The sequence below is a fragment of the Platichthys flesus genome, chromosome 12 (genome assembly GCF_949316205.1).
Source record: "Platichthys flesus chromosome 12, fPlaFle2.1, whole genome shotgun sequence".
NCBI lineage: Eukaryota > Metazoa > Chordata > Actinopteri > Pleuronectiformes > Pleuronectidae > Platichthys > Platichthys flesus.
In genome coordinates, this window is record NC_084956.1 from 5,713,670 (window position 1) to 5,730,438 (window position 16,769).

The 16,769-nt window shown below is 43.7% G+C and overlaps 1 protein-coding gene across 1 annotated transcript in view; it reads right to left on the reverse strand.

The window, feature by feature from the left end:
* The window catches only part of akt3a (v-akt murine thymoma viral oncogene homolog 3a), a 45,123-nt gene extending 28,729 nt beyond the window's left edge, over positions 1–16,394 (reverse strand). Inside the window, exon 1 of the mRNA XM_062400886.1 lies at positions 15,974–16,394. Coding sequence (XP_062256870.1) covers positions 15,974–16,019 — 46 coding nt within the window. The 5' untranslated portion in view covers positions 16,020–16,394. The remainder of the gene's footprint in view (positions 1–15,973) is intronic.
* Positions 16,395–16,769: the final 375 nt, after the last annotated feature.

Sequence of the window (16,769 nt, forward strand, 5' to 3'; positions counted from 1 at the left end):
GTCTCCATCGCTCTGTCTCATACACCCTCTCTGTCAGGACACCTGCACACCTCTGCTCCTCTGCTTTGCTGAGAAAAACAAAACAAAGTCTTGATGACAATTAAATAAATAACTCCATAACTATGTGAGCTCACCAGCCATTTGTTAATCAACCCAAACAGGGATTTAATTTAATGCTTTGGCCGAGGCAGGATGTGATATGCAGATGGCACAGGGACGGGGCTGTGTGACTGGCACTCTGGGAGCTGGACGGGTGGTGGTGTATGGAGGTGGGGTGGAGGGGATGGAGGGGGGGTAGTGGAGTAGGGTGGAGGGGATGTTCAGCCATGTTCATACACGGCAGCTCCCCAGCAGGAAGAGGAATGCATCGTCTGGCCACACAACGACACACAGACACACAGGCAGTGTTCCGCAGCAACACAAAGAGCTTTGCTGTAACACAACATAATAGATAAGTTTAATGAACATGTCAGTGAGGAGCCGGCTGGCTGGTTCCCCGGCTGATAAGCTGACTGACCGAAGAAAACCTGACAGACTATTCAGATGAGTACAACCTCACGGACAGGCGGCGGGTTGTAAGTGTCCAGACTGGATGACTCACAGAACTACATCGTGTTTTGATGCTGGAAAGATTTGATCAACAGATAATTAATCAACTGTTTTGAAGTCAGGAATATTCCCTCATCCAAGGTGGTTATGATTTCACCCCTGCCGGTCTTTGTTTGTTTGTTTGTAAGGAAGAATACACACAAATATACCACACTGTGGTTGCTTAATTGGTAAATATCTCTACATACTTTTTTTCTCCATATTCACATAAGTTCACTGTGACCTTTTAACAACGATTTGTGATTACTTTATCTGAAAATCCTAGTTTAAGTATCAACTGACAAAATTTAAGAAATTCCCTAAAGCACTCTTCTGTTTAACCTATTAGAACCTGATCTATTTATTGAGTACAGGTGAATGGTACCAGATGTAATGAAATGCCCTACTTGCACCCCTAATATTCACAGGGACCTTGGCCTTCAACTTCGAGCACCAAATTCGAATCACATTTCGAATCACATTTTTTTTAATCTGTGAGATTAAACTCTTGTTCATTGTGACCTTCACTGTCTGTATATCAAGTTTCAGCAGATTTTACAGTAAAATATTTGAGGAAATGAAAGAAGATTTAGCAACTCTTTCATTATGACAGTCATAACTTGCTCCTAGTATGTATTATTTAAAAAAAGAAAATAATAAGAGGTGACAAAGAAGATCATCCTTAAGTCTAAGTGAATATTTGTACTAAACTTGAAGTTCCCTTAAGGATTTCTTGCGGTATTGTGTTCATCGGTTATGGGATGGAACACCCCAAAAAACACTGGCTGACGAAACAACCAAACAGTTTATCCCAAAACTTGGAAGGCAGAATTTTGTATCAGTCAGAAATGAACCCATTAAATTCTGCTTATCTGGATCAGGGGGGGGAGATCCGGGATTATTTTTTTTTCATGAACATCGCAGGAGGCGACATTTTCACAGTTTGTGCGGTGAGACGCTTGAGGAGGACACCTGTCTGATAGTCTCTCCATGATTGAAGAAGCAAGTGAGAACACATGTTGCAGAGCTGCACCGGATATTTGTAATTACTCTAACAAACAGTGTTGAGTGACAAAAAAAAAGAGAAGAGAGAATAATAAAACAGACTTTGTGCACTTGTGTCATAATTGTAATTATGCATGTGTTTGTTTATGAGAACAGGGTGTGTGCGTGACCCCGACCCCAGCAGTTCTAACTCTGCTCAGACATCTTAAGGCGAATCCAGGCTCTTCAAAGCCAATCCACTTACAGTGCATTAGTCTCATTACCACATCGGGGCTGGTGTTTGTATGTGTGTGTGCGTGTGTGTGCATGGGTGTGTATGTATGTGCCTTAAATACAGACACCGTCACGAACAACGTAAAAGTCTTGCTGTGTGTTGCCTGTAGAAGGTCACAGGGCATTTTAGCCACTTATGTAAGGATCGTTCAAGACTGGAGCTAGGGAGGAAAAAGATTTGACTAATCAAAGCATTAAACTCAGCTTGAAGCTGAGGCTGTGGCAGGGTTTAGTGCCGGAGTAATTGCACAAGCCTTTGGCTCAGTCCGTGGAATGAGACTACACGATGGAGCCGCTGACTAGAGAGGAGACAACGCCAGAAGTGAAAGATGAGGCAACGGAATAGAGAGAGGCACAACAGACAAACAAGAGATAGGAAAGGAGAGAGAGAGAGAATGATGTTAAGGCTACGGCTTTGACAGAGATGGGACGGGGCAGGGCAGCCACAGGGCGGCCAGATTGAGTGGAAACCCATGGGAGTGTGGCCATCCCTTGGGGGGCCACTGCGAGATTTCACCCAGCCAGCTGCACACAGCCAGAACCTCCTGGTAGGCTGAGCTTGATGCACACACACACACACACACACACACACACACACATGCAAGCTGCCCTGGTGCCCCTGTGCTCCACCAGCTGGTACAGAAGGAGGGACATGCTAACTGATAGACACACTCATACACACACAGGCAACATATCACAATAATACACAAGTTTTTTAATACAGATGAGAATTAAACCCCCTCTCTTTTATTTAAACGTCCCCTTCCCCCCCCCCCCCCCCCCCCCCCCCCCCCGGTCCCTCTCTTGGTCCTGCTGTATATTACCACCCTCGTCTCCGCCTCTCATTCATTCCCTGCAGTAACACTTCATTCCAGTAGATGGTGGTGGCTCCCTGGAACATGGTGACCACCGCTGTGACGCTGACACAGAGCTGGAGACAGAGTGACTGACAGACACGCTGCTGCCAAGACGTCCTAATCCCCCCCCCCCCCCTCCCCTCTCACAGCACTGGCGTGTGTGTGCTTGTGTTTGTGTGTATACAATATATACATAAGTAATTCTAAATTACAGTGTGAGTGTGTGTGTATTTTTGCATGGAAGAATCCAGTCATGTGTGTTAATACACGAGTGCTTGTTCCTGTGTGTTAGGGAGGAGGCAGGGTCCGTTGCTTCTTAAAGGACCCTAGGATTAGTGCAGTGTTAGCATATTAGCATCTTAGCTGGAGGGCTGCTGCTCAACACCACCTGTGCCAGACAGGAGGCTGTGGCTGCCCAGTTACCCCCCACCCACTCATCCCTTCTCTAGCCCCCACACACACCCACTCACATATGTAGACACGCACACACACACACACACACACACACACACAGTATTTGTGAAGGTCACTTAGCTACAACGACTCTAAGCTTACTGTCTTACTGTCTTAATTCATTACTGTAACTGCTTTAACTGTCTCTTTACGGCTGTGTGTCAAGACAGTTGTCTTACTTTCTGTCACACACATATATTTAACTTCAACTTATTCTCAACATATGAAATTCAAGGTTGTGAGTTGACTATTTCTGTAACTTTACCACATGAGGACACATCAATGGCCATTTACATGAAGATTTTTTCAATAATATATTTTTTAGAGTTTAAAACACAAAGTTGTCCAAAGATGAGCCCTATGCCAACGTAACTGTGGAGGATACAACTTCATTTCAGAGTTTCTGCATGATATAGTTCTGTTACACTCTGGGTCTGGGATGTCAAGGGGAAATTTTAAATGTGAACATACAGTGAATTTAGAATTTAGAAAAATGAGTAATTTGCTTTGATAGATTATAGATACAGATTATTCTTCTTTCTGCTCCTTTTCATTCAAGATTTGAGATTCTGTGTTTGCATTTAAATTCAATGTAGAAAATGAATGAACCATTCTCATTATGGTTTTAACCAGCAATTAAATGTCCTCGTCGTTATACATTGTATTGTCAGAGATGAACACAGCAAGCAGCTTCCATTTTCTCATTCTTTTTCTATTGTTTAATGCCGTCTCAATTTTCTTCGGTCCAAAAGTCTGAACTATTAAAAAAAGGTTTTCAGGCGGCAAACAAACTGAAGCATGGTTCAGGTTGATCCCAACTGTGACCACCTCTTTTCGTCGGACCACATTTTGTTCTATTGGTCTAAGGCCCCTTTCACACCTGTCATTTTGGCTGGTGATAAATCCTAGGGTCCTGACCAAACAAGGTAGGTGTTAAAAAAAACCTAAATCTTTTCATTGACTTTATAAAACAAACATGTAACCCAGAAAAATGAAATACACAAGGGAGAATGTTTAAATTCATATACTGCACAACTTGTCCTCCTTAATGATGTAATTCAAAGGTTTCTGTCATGGCCCTTCTGCCCTTCTCTCCAGTTTCCTGCTCTGGGCTCTTCTGTGTGCTGAGGCTCATCTTGTGAAGGGGGACCATTACTGGCAGGAGACACACCTGGGCCCAGTGTGACCTTATGTACAGTGCAGAAGCATGGGTCACACACCGGTCCAGTAAGATCTCTATTCCTCACACATGGTTTTGAAAAGATAACAGATCCTTTCTACACATCCACCCACCACAATACTGATTCTAGACTGGTTGGTATTCAGAGACTGTCACAGCCTAAGAGCAGAGCTGTGACAGTTCCCTTACAAGATATGAAAAGAAACATGAAGAAGAAACATAACAAAGGAAGTCAAAGTCCTGCTCTTTAATGCTCAGTGAAAAATGAATGAGACTGGTAGAGGGATTCAACATCTTAAAACCCCGCTACAGCTTTCAAACTTAAGCTTGAACTGCAGCCAGTAAGAGGCATGATGGTATGATGTTTTTATTATTAAAAACATCATACCATCATGCTTGGAGGTCCTCCAGCATGTCCTCCAGCATGTCATGTTGGAGGTCCTCCAGCATGTCAAGAAGGTAAAAATACAATGTGAGTAAGCCACCACAAAAAGCCCCTGCATTCAAACACCCAATAACATTAGGGATGCCATGCTGCTTGTGTTCAGAATGCAGTGGATCCAATATGATTAGGGAACACACGCACAGCCACACAGCCAATGAGAAAGCTAATCAAATTGAACTGATTGCTGGTATATTGCCTCTCTCTGTTCTCTCCCTTGGACGGCATTGTGTGTTGGCATCATTGCTCTCTTCATTTATTTTACTGTACGTTCACATTCGATACACAACGACACCATCTCAAAAATACAGAGCCTGTTTGGGTGTCATCAGTTGGAGGCTAAAGATTCATAATTGCACAGGGGAATTGTTTTCTTTTGAGGATCCACATTAATTATGACGTTCATATTTAGACTCCTGCTCTGCTCCTTAGCGTTATTAGATGTGAAATCATCCAATGAGACAAACAGACTGAGACGCCGGACCAATCAGTCAATGAGATTAGCCGTCGGTCAGAGCAAGAATGGGGAGGGCCACGAGACAGACACAGCTGTCCAAGTGTTGCTCACAACAGGCAGGCAACAAGGAGTGTGTGTGTGTGTGTTTATGTTGTGTCTGTGGTGGTGGGGTGTGGGGGGGGGGGGGGGGGTTAACCAGCCCAACCCTGTCCGGTTTAGCAGTGGTGAACAGGTGTAAAGCTTTGTGCATGCATATGTGTGTGCCTGTGTGTAAGTCACTATTATTCCAGAGTGGTTGGCTCTGTATTATTAATTCAGAAATGCCGGGCTGGAGCTGTGGGCGGCAGCTGGCGTTATGTGTGTGTGTGTGTGTGTGTGAGTGAGTGCGTAAGACCCCCATGGCCTTTTGTGAAGCCCCCCCCACCCCTCCTCATCTTGTGCTGTGTGTCTCTCTGTCTGCCTTTAAACTTCTGCACACTGCAAGCTCACACACAATATACTGTGAACACACACACACACACACTGGAGTACAATAGCCCAGCCCAGCAGGCAAGAGTAAACAATCAAGTACTATACCCCAAGTAATGTCAAGTGCCCGCCTACCACCCCCCCCCCCCCCCACACACACACACACACCCCTTGTACCCCCCCCCAACACACACGCATACAAAACACACACCAGTCCAGCCGTGCCTCATTCTAAAGGATCCATTCATGTGTTGCACTGAAGGGCCGACAGTAAGTGCTCTTCACCTCACTAACTGCTGCTCTCCCCACTGTCCAGCCTGTCCTGGCTACCTGTCCGTCTGTCTGTGTCCCCACCTGCCAGAGTGTGTGCCCATCTGTCCCTTTAGGGCGCATGCACACTGGCCGCATTCAGAGTGGAGGTCTCAAACTCTTATTTAATTACTTACTTAACCTTTATTTGTAAAGACAGGCGAGAGCATTATGGTTTTTCCAAATGTTTCCCAGTATGAGGTTTTGTTTGGGGACGGAACAGAAGTACAGCACGTGGGTGAATCAGTTCTATGGGTATAAGGGGACAAGAGAGAGAGACTACTGTTAATAATGCTTGTAAGAGGAAAGCGCAAAAACAGCCTCATCTTATTCCCTCAAACAGTCATTTCTCAATTGGAGGTAACTAACATGTTAGAGCAACTGGATTCATATTTGTTTTGGCTCACCTGCTGCTTAATGTCCTGATGTTTTATGAGGGCAGTTTACCAAAACGCCGGTCAATAATCTTTCTACTTCTAAGCCAACTCTACGAACTCTACTTCAGAGTTTGGATCAACCAAACAAAAAGTGGGCTAGCAAATGGTGTCTGCTTGTTTATCTGTCACACTCTGAGCTGACCGCTACACACGTCACTCCATCTTAGACAAACACTGCTCCCTGAGAGCTGGTGTTTGTTATGCTCTAACGTCTGTCTGTATAAGAGGCTGTTTTTGACAACATGTCCACCTCAGCTGGCCAGCAGCAGACACTTAAGGCTCTGGGACAATTCAAAGGGAACAAAGAAGAGTATAGGTGTATGTTGTGATCGGTATAGATAGAAGCAAGACAAAAATACAAATTATTTTAAAAAGTCCTATCCAAATCTGTGTAGCAGAATAGTAAGACTAAATTCTTTATCTAATCAAACCCATTCTGATGTTTTACACGAGCGACATTCATGGGAAAAGAGGTCAGTTTAAGACAATATCCACTTGAGCTGTTATGTCCATACCAAAGACTGCATGTAAAGATGGACAACGTGTCTTTTCTTCCTATCGTTGTACAAAAATGAAGGTAAAACATTTCAGTAAGCTGCCACTACTGGGTGCTTTTGAGGTCATTTTCTGCCCAGCACACCCAGTGCAGTCTCTGGTCCATAAGCAGAGCTTTTGTTTCACATGAATAACTTTTACAATAGTTTACCTCATCATTTGAAACGTTGGTCAGGGTTAATAAGAAAATCCAATATTGTATCACAGATAATAAGGGGAAAAAATATCAGGTCCTCTTTAAGATGAAAAAACACCCCTCAGCTCCTGCATTATTGTTAAAATATATTGAAGAATATATCTGAAACCCTGAATAATATTGACATTCTCCGAGCACTAAGACACTTAATGAGCAGACTGTGTCCCAGGTCTATTCAAATTCAAGATATTGTGTAGAAACACTCAAACCACTGAGCAATATCTGAGTACGGCAGATGTTCGTCCTCTTTTCTTCTCTGTTCTCTTCCTCCACCTCCTCTCGTACAGCAGTCCACCATTGAAACTCATGTTCCAGCCACTGTGCTGTGAGGCATCTGCACCTCTCTCACTGCTTCTTTCATTCTCCTCCGTCTCATCTTTTCTCTGTACACAAACACACACGCAAAGATAGAACTCTATTCTTCATGACAGATGGCAAATCAACAATTGTACGGCATCAGACTCTGAAAACACAGACACACACAACTTATGCACACACACAGAAACAAACACCACCTCCTTGTCCTCCTGTCCCTTTGTTCCCAGTCCTCTGTCAGATGTTTTGATTTGTCTCTTCCAGCCGAGAGTGTGCATTAGTGTGTGCATGTTCCTTTACCTTGGTGTATTAAGCACTAGTTTAATGAGAGCTTGGTGAGGAGCAGGCCCCAGCCAGTGGACCATATGGGGGACATTTAGCCCCCTCAGAACATTGAGCCAAACCTTGCTGACATGATTACCATGGCCATCCGCTGCTCTGCACTAGTGTCAGATTGGGAATGGGGGAATTTTATCATGGATTGCTAATTAATGACTGGAGATTGGCAACCAGAGATGGAGGAGGCTGAGGGAGGGGAAGGGAAATGTTGTATCCCTGTTTGGTCTCTTCTTCCTCACAATTGTTATCAGGCTCACTACCTGATACTCTGCGAAACATGGGAACACAGAAAAAGATCTACACGCAAGCACAGAAATACACAACCAGAAGCATGTAACAGGGTTACATGGAGTCACAGCTTCAGGTTGGTTGAAAACAGACATATATTTGTCCTTCCTTTCCTTCAATACCCCAGTGTTGATCACATTTCATGCACTTGAGTGCCTCACATGTGCTGTACACATTGTACTGTACACACTGTGCATCTCTGTGAATGCATCTATTTATTCACAGCTCACATTTTCGGTGTCTCTGTGTGGCACAGCGGGCCTCAGATAGTGGCTTAGTTAATCCTGTCAGAAACAGATTACAGGTGGGAGGATATAAATAGACTGACTGTCCCTTTAACCTGGCCGCTGTGACATCAGCATGCAGCTTAACTTTTAAGTCAAGCATAACCGGAGCAAACCAAACCCACCGAAGGCAGCCCGAAATGTGGCCAATTATTCACCCATCTGTAGTAGACAAACAATCAGACTGAAGCATTATCATGGCAGCAGAGGTACTATATGTCAGTCAATTTATTAACCTGTTAATATTCATTCAATTGCACTCTCTAATCTGCAGGGTTTGAAATTCATTTGTGATGCTTCTGCCTAAAATAGGACGAAAGGCTCCTCATATTTAGAATTAGGTTACGATGCACAAAATATCACTATCAATATTTACAGTCTATAGCTGATTCTGATTTGCTATGAGTCAGCTTCAAAAAAGTAAAATTGTCTCAAAAAGTTAATTCTCATTTGTTTGTGACCATGACTTATTTTACATAAAGCAAATCTTTCATCAGATGAGATCACATATAAAGTCAAGGCAAAGATGCAAATGGTCAGTTTTGCATGAGTCCAGCCGGGCAAACTAACTATGCAATAACCGCAGCAGCTTAAAGTAGCTAACAATGCAATGATAAGGGTGGGACAATTTGTGGGACTGTGGACGACAGATCTACTGGAATGGCACCAGATTTGTCAGTCTGTTGTCTAAAGCCAGCAGTTGGTCTGAAAAGCATTGATAACACATTCTTTGCATTCGTTTTTGCTGTTTTATTATTTAATAAGGAGCCCAAATAGTGTATATTTGATAACCAATAGTACCTCATAATGGAGAAACAGCAGTTTGGAATGAACCACTACAAGCCCCATAAAAATATATGGACTAATATCATCTATTCTTTGACCACCAAAGATAATGAATGTTGAGTGTACTAATTGTAAGTCGCTTTGGACAAAAGCGTCAGCTAAATGACATGTTATGTAATGTAATGTAATAAAGTGGATATACTGTATATGACATAACTGACCAATGTTCCCACTGTTCAGGTCCTTATCCTGTCATCTACCAGTTACAGGAGCTGTCACCACCAAGCACTAATCTGTTGGCCTAAATCAGCCAAACCAACCCCCACTCTATAACCTGCCTGCTCTAATCAGCCCAAAGCCACACCCACCAGCCTACAACACCTCAAGATGTTAGACTACACACTGACCCTCCGGTCTCATCCATGTGTGAGCACATTTGTACAAAATATGTTTTCAACTCAACATGAAAGGACAAGAGCTGCTGCTGATCAATATGGAACACAGTGGAAACATACAATGCTTAGCAGTGGAAACCAGTTGATAATGAAACTGAGGTGGGCAAGAAACCCACGTATCTGAGGAATTCAGAGCTCCTGCCCTTGAACAAATTCCTTGTAACATCTGACAATGCTGGCCTATTCAGAAATGGAAATGAGTGTGTGTTCATATGTGCAACAATATGCATATATGCAACAAGTAAAAATGAGTTATTAAACTAATAAATCCACTTTAAATAATATGTTTCTTGATGTATTGCAGTAACACCATCCTCTGCTATTTAACAACGTTTTACCAGAAGATATATTACATGAACAGGTGAAAATCTAATTTAAAATGTACTGTGGATGACAATAGATATAATAAAAAATATAAATTTAACAATAACATGATTTAGTCTGGTGTTTATGTGTGAATGCTTGTACATTCAGACTGTGATCAATGTTTGAATTGAGCATTTTCGATGATCCCATTACTCAACCTCTCCTCCCTTCACCCCCTTCTCTCCTCTCCTCTAGCCAAGTTTTCCCTCCGCAGTGATCAGCACTCCATTCATTGATCCATTCATTCATTTATCTGGGACTGACTCTCTCTACATCAGTTCATTCACTCACAAACCCATTAATCCATCTCTCTGTTTGCATGGCCCTTACAAGGCTGCTTCCTACCACTTACCACTGATCTTATTGACTGACTGACTTTGCAGAGTTGTACCGCTCCAGGCTATTTAAGCCCAGACACTGCACATTTTAACATAAGGCTCTCAACTCATCTGAAGGTGCATATAAGTTTCAATGAAATTTAGAGGCTAGGAAATAGCAAGCAGCTGCTATATTGGCAATTTAGAACTGAGCAAACACAAGCAAGAAAAAGTGATGCCAACACATATGAAGCAGTTTGCTGCTTCATCTGAATGGTTTATGAGAAAAAGAAAAAAAAAAAGAAAAATGATTTTTCTATTTATTTCATCTTTCATGTATGAAATGTATTGCATTGAATTCTTTCTCTTTTATATATATATTAAATGGTGCAGCTTCAACAAGGAGGTTTGATTTGAATCTGATTGAATACGAAGGTGACCCACTCTCTGCTGCCTGTTTGTAAATGTTACTCATCAGTCTTTCATTTGGGATCTGTGAACCGAGCCAGTTGCAGGTCTCCTATTGACCAGTTGTCTGCCTCTGTGCCCTGATGGCTGTATCTGTCACAACCTATCTGCCTCTGCCTGTCCTTCCTGTGCTGTTTGTCTGTCGGCTCTGCGGACTAGTCTGCCTGTTTGCACTTTGCTGTTGGTCTGTTTGACAGTCTGGCAGACTGCCATTCTCTGCAGTGTAGAGTGAGTCATTCTTAGGACAATGGAGACAGTTTGTAAAGCAACACTGGAGCACACACTTCCTCCGGATGTGCAAGAGGATGCCATTCATAACAAAGCCTGCAGTGTCCGCTACTGCCCTGCATTTTCATGTTTGAGTTTGGGAAACTGAGGGGACAGAAAGAGGAGCGCAGGGAGATGGAAGGAGAGTGTGAATGGCAATAAAAGGGAGTGAGTTGTGTTGACAGGTTCTACAGCAGAGAGAGCACAGAGGAGAAGGAGGAGAGAAGAGGGGCGACACCACAGACAGTGGCGGCAGCAGCAGCAGCGGCTGGTGATTGATATCATAGATCTGGCACTGCCACCTGATCTAGCCAGCCAGCCAGCCTCCAGAAACACTGAACTCACTGAACTCAAACAGCCAAGATGGCTGCCTCACTGCACTGCACCCATTCAACCCCTCAGCAGTCTAACATACACAGTACAGCACGGATGATTCTCACAGGGATTCCGTTGTTAAGATGGAAGGTTCAGAGGAAAAGGTATTTAAAGGAGTACAGGTGTGTCTAGCTTCATATTTCAGCTTAATATCTAACATACGATCACTGCAAGATGAAGTAAGTGACATGACGAGACACAGAAAGAGATTTACAGTGACGACAGACATTGATGTCACCTCCCCACTGTCTACACTGGGAAAGGGCTGGTGATCATTACTCTATACACAGCAGTTAAGATGCCACTTGCAGACAAATCATGTGAAGTTATACGGAGGAAAAGCAAAGCAGATCCAAGGAAATTGACTCAGCAAAACATTTTGGTCGATGTGATTTGATACTGCATCATACTAAGCTACATCAGTGTGCCCAAAGCATGAGCCACCTGAGTTTTAGCTTAACAAAGAAATCAATGCACTGCGGGCTCCAAAACTATTGAACCACCAGACGGAGAAAAAAGAGAAACGCTCCCAGTCAATGAGCTGCTGCTTCTTATATTATGAATGAATGTGTTTGATGGGAGTTAGTGGAATTTCTATCACTGTGTGAGCTTCATTGTGTTTGACTATAGTCCCATCAGAGCTCTGCAGAATTCAAACATAACTTAAACCATTATTTGAACTGTCATGTTATTTAACGCTTAACCCCAGATACCCCCCCCCCCCCCCGTTAAGATCACATGATTTTCCTGACAACACAAAGACAGCAGTGTCAGATCTTATCGCGACAAACTCTCTTGACATATTCATCGCTGTCCTCTTCGTGTATGAGACCGTTTTTTTACCTGGGCAACACTTGTTTTCTTTTGAACTCCTTCTGTGTTCTCATATCGACTTCTTCTAGATTTCTACAGACATTATTCTAAGAGGCCAGGCCGAGAAATTCCGCAGAAACTGCAGAGCAAGATGATGGTCTTGTCCCTGTCTCTCTCATGCAACGTCTCTCCTACTCTCCTTCCTCCTGACCATCTGTTGTGCTGACTGCTGTGTGGGCTGATGCTTGTGGAGGAAACAGTATCCTCGACAGCACTGGCTGACTGCGACCTCTGTAGCCTCACACGGGACAGAAGGTTAACTCCTTGCCGTGGTAGAAACCAAGTGGAGTTCACTTCAGATTCAAACTTTTGTTACAGGTGCACTAAATGTTGTAAAGTATTGTTGAACATTGAATTTGCTGCCCCGAACACAGTGACTATGTTCACATGGGACACCACTATTTTGCTTTTAACCTGATTAAGCAAATAGCCTGAATCATATACTGCCATGTAAACGGCATTTTCTGATAACCTTAACCTGAATATCAGTGATACTCAGAATAAGCAATAAACAAATTAAGACATGTGGTGTATTCCAACCTTTTAGTCACATTTTGTAGACATGGTCACCTTGAAGCCTCCTATTGAAGGTTTCACAGCAAGTTGTGACATCGAAATGCGGCAAAAGGAGTTAGAGAAAGGAGAAAACACCCAAAACAAGGTAGCATCATACATTAAACTATGTAAGGTTCAGGTTATGCTCTGTATCATGTGAACAGGAATAGGAATGGAATATTCTATCAGCAATTCATGTAAACATCATAATCCAAATAATGTCTCGCTCTGAATAGGGTCAATAATTGGAATATGTCAATGTAAACGTAGTCATTGTCTTCCAAGGCTGTAGCTCACATATATCCACCAGATATTCAAACTACTTACTCAGTGAATACATCTTAATTACGATTAGACTAACATGTTTCCAAATATTGGCTATTGTGCAAGTCTACTGCCTCTAAATTTTAATCTGACAGATCCTGGTATTTATTCTATGTTCATTACTTCTAAAGATAAAGAAATGATGCAGCTGAATGCACTCCCCACTCGCGTGTAATGAAAGGAGGAAGGAAATTATGGCTGTGGTTGCGAGCACTGAAAGACTCAGTCATCTGAGGACACAGTGTTCTGCTCTTTGCAGAGGTGATGTTCCCGAGGTTCGTCTCGACTCTGCTCCAACACGATGGAACATTTTAACTGCTTTATTTACTCCTCTACCAGGCTTCGTGTTTTATCATCATCATCTGCTATTGTTTGTTTTATCTCTTATTGATTTTATATAACATAAATGTGAAGCACTTTTAAGTGGAACTGATTGACTGCAGAGGAGGAATCCAAAAGAAACTGCCTGAAGCTTTAATATTGTTATAGTATATTTATCAGCAGGAGATCATGAGTAGAAAGCCACTTTACTCACTAGCCACAGTGACCAGCATCCACCAGCATAGTTAAGAGGATCAGTCTACTGTGTGCTGCCATGTTCTGTACACATCTGTCCTGTTTGACAAATTAATTGAATCACCCTAATGGTTTGAGGCTTGTCAAACTAAAGTTACACACTCAGACACACACAGTCCCATCATAAAACATGCAGAGAGCCGGAAACAGCCATGAGCATGCATTGTCATTACAGATAACTAGTTTTCATTTATCACATCCTGACCTATACAGTCTATGATCCTGACAAGTAAAAGCATGCGAAGGCCTTTATGCTAAAGAACATATATATATATTATCTAAAGCATCTTGGTGTACAAACTTAAGTTAGTAAGTTAGTGTATAGTCCCAGAAGAAGGAAATTCGGTTTCACAACACTGTACAGCCACCTGAACAAACCACGTCAACAGAGCAATAAAAACCATGCACATCCCTGGACAACAGTGAGGGGGCTGTGCACGTTGAAATGTATTCTAACAAGCTGCAAGTGATTCAAAGTTCTTTGGGATTTTCAATTTTGGATAAATGGAAAGTTACGTAATACAGATATATCTGCCTCCTTCCTGTCCATTTCACAAGTCGTTCTTTTCACTCATTCAGTCTTTTAGAATTAGTACAAAAGAGAGTATGTGTGTGTGTGTGTGCGTGTGTGTGTGTGTGTGTGCAGAGGTTTCACTACTCTCTATCGTTCTCTCTCTCTGTTTGGTTTCAGTAAAAAGCTGTCTAATGTTTAAGACTGCAGTCACGACCTGGACAGTGAGTCAGCACCCCGACCCGGCCCCTCTCCACACACACCAACACAGACGGAGATTTAGCATATGATGCAGACAAACATTCATATTCCTGACACAATCAAAGTACCCGCCCCCCCCCGAAACCCAAAACCTCTATCTTTCTCACAGACCGATGAACATTGGTATCGCTGCGTCGTGACTGGGGGCGATGAGTTCCTCTTAATATGCACAGACGACTGTCTGAGGATCACACTGGCATGCTGGCACACACAGACACAGATCCTCCCCTCTGCTTCAGCAGTGCAGAGTTTCTACTGTATTTGTGTATGTGTGTGTGATACTGTGAGAGAGAGAGCATCCACTCCATGGAGAGAGGAATTCTCTTGTTATCCAACATGTTCTCCTGTTGTGCCATGGTGTTAGCCTACATTACCCAGCATCCCGCACTCTGTTGTGTATCCACATCACTTCCTGTTCAACAGTTTGAATTACACATTCCTAGACACCATCACATAGTCAGTGGAATGATGCTCATTGGCCCAAAAAATTGGAAACCCCCCTTTTCCTACTCCTGAGGCTCTCTCTCTCTCTGAAACACACACATTCACGTACATCTGTACTGGTGCCTGAAGTGATCAGCAGCAGACACATGACCCCGTGAAATTGTGGGTTGAAAAAATCCTAAAATGCCAAACAAATGGAATCACAATGCCCCTGTATCACTGGATGAGGTTGACCCTGCTACAGATGACTTATCACCTGTTGCAGCAGCCTCACTGATCATAGCTGTGAATGTCTGGGAACAGGGAAGTGCTATCTGTGCTACACGCTCTTCAGCGATGACATTTTTTCCGATTTGTCATACATTTGGTTGTAAACAGGATGTGCTGTCAGTGTTCCCCTTGAATCCACCCCGGCCAACCCCATGTCATGTGACTCTCAGTGTCCCCATTCACCAACTTAAGAGACAGCTACGTTACACGTAGTACTTCTGAGAGTCAGATCTTACTGGATTACAAAGATTAGTACACACACTGGCCTGACAGAACACTATGCACCAGCAGTGTCAACTACAGGACTGGTACATGTTTTCAACTGTACACACACAAGATACATGCACAAACCCCATGCACACACTCTTTTCAGCCACAACCTGACTGAGGCACATCGAGGCTTAGCAAACAAACTGCCAGACAAGCTTATAATAAAGAGACGCATCCCTATGGGGGCAAACGCACACCCGTACAAACACACGTGCACACTAGATAATCAGACATCCATGTGATCGCACGCAGACACACTCAATTTGCAAACGCTCACATCCTCCCACCAGCACATGTGGACAGCCACGGCCCTCAGTCTAGACAAGAGGCAGGGAAGAAGAGGAGAGAAGAGAGAGGCAGAGAGGAAGGAAGAGAGTAGAAAAAAAAGAGAGGTACTGGATGTACTTACCCCGTTTCTGGAGCCATCCCTCTCTGACGATGGTGACATCGCTCATGGTTCCTTCACGCCGAGTCTGATGCCGCTACACGCCTGCTCCACAGAGAGAGAGAGGGGGAGGAGGGGAGGAGAGGAGGAGAGGAGAGAAAGAGAGGGAGAGGAGGAGAGGAGGAGGAGGAGGAGGAGGAGGGGGGGGCCAGGCTCTCCCAGCCTCCGCGTCACTCTCCCTCCCTTCCTTTCCCGTTCACCCTCTTGTTCGCGCAGTCTCTCTCTCTCTCTCGGACGCGCACACACTCTTGTGTACGCGTGTGTGTGTGTCGTTTTGCTTCCTGTTGTGGCTTATCTCCTCGCCTCCCCTCCCTCCCTTCTTCGTCTTCTTCTTCTCCCTCTCCTCCACCACCTCCTCCTCCTCCTCTCTCGTTCCCTCTCCAGACCTTCCTCCTCACCAGCAGTGACTCAGCCTGCAAGGAAGTGAAAGGAGAAAAAAATATATAATAGAGAAAGAAAAAAAAGAGGCATGGATTTATTTCTCTCCTCCACTGCTGCTCCCTCGCTTTCCCTCCAAAGCCCTTTCACACAATCTGACAGGACAAACAAGTAGTTATTGTGGGGACGACTCCACTCTTCCTCCACCCAATTATACACCCAGTTCCTCTTTCTGTCGCAAACCCTCTCGCTGACAAACAGGATGAATTATTGCAGAGCTCTTGATGAAGCAAAAAACTGACCTTGATTGCCAAAGAAAGCTTCCTGAGCTCTGCCTCTCATTCATTCACAGATCCTGTGTTATTCTGTTGAGCAGCCTGCG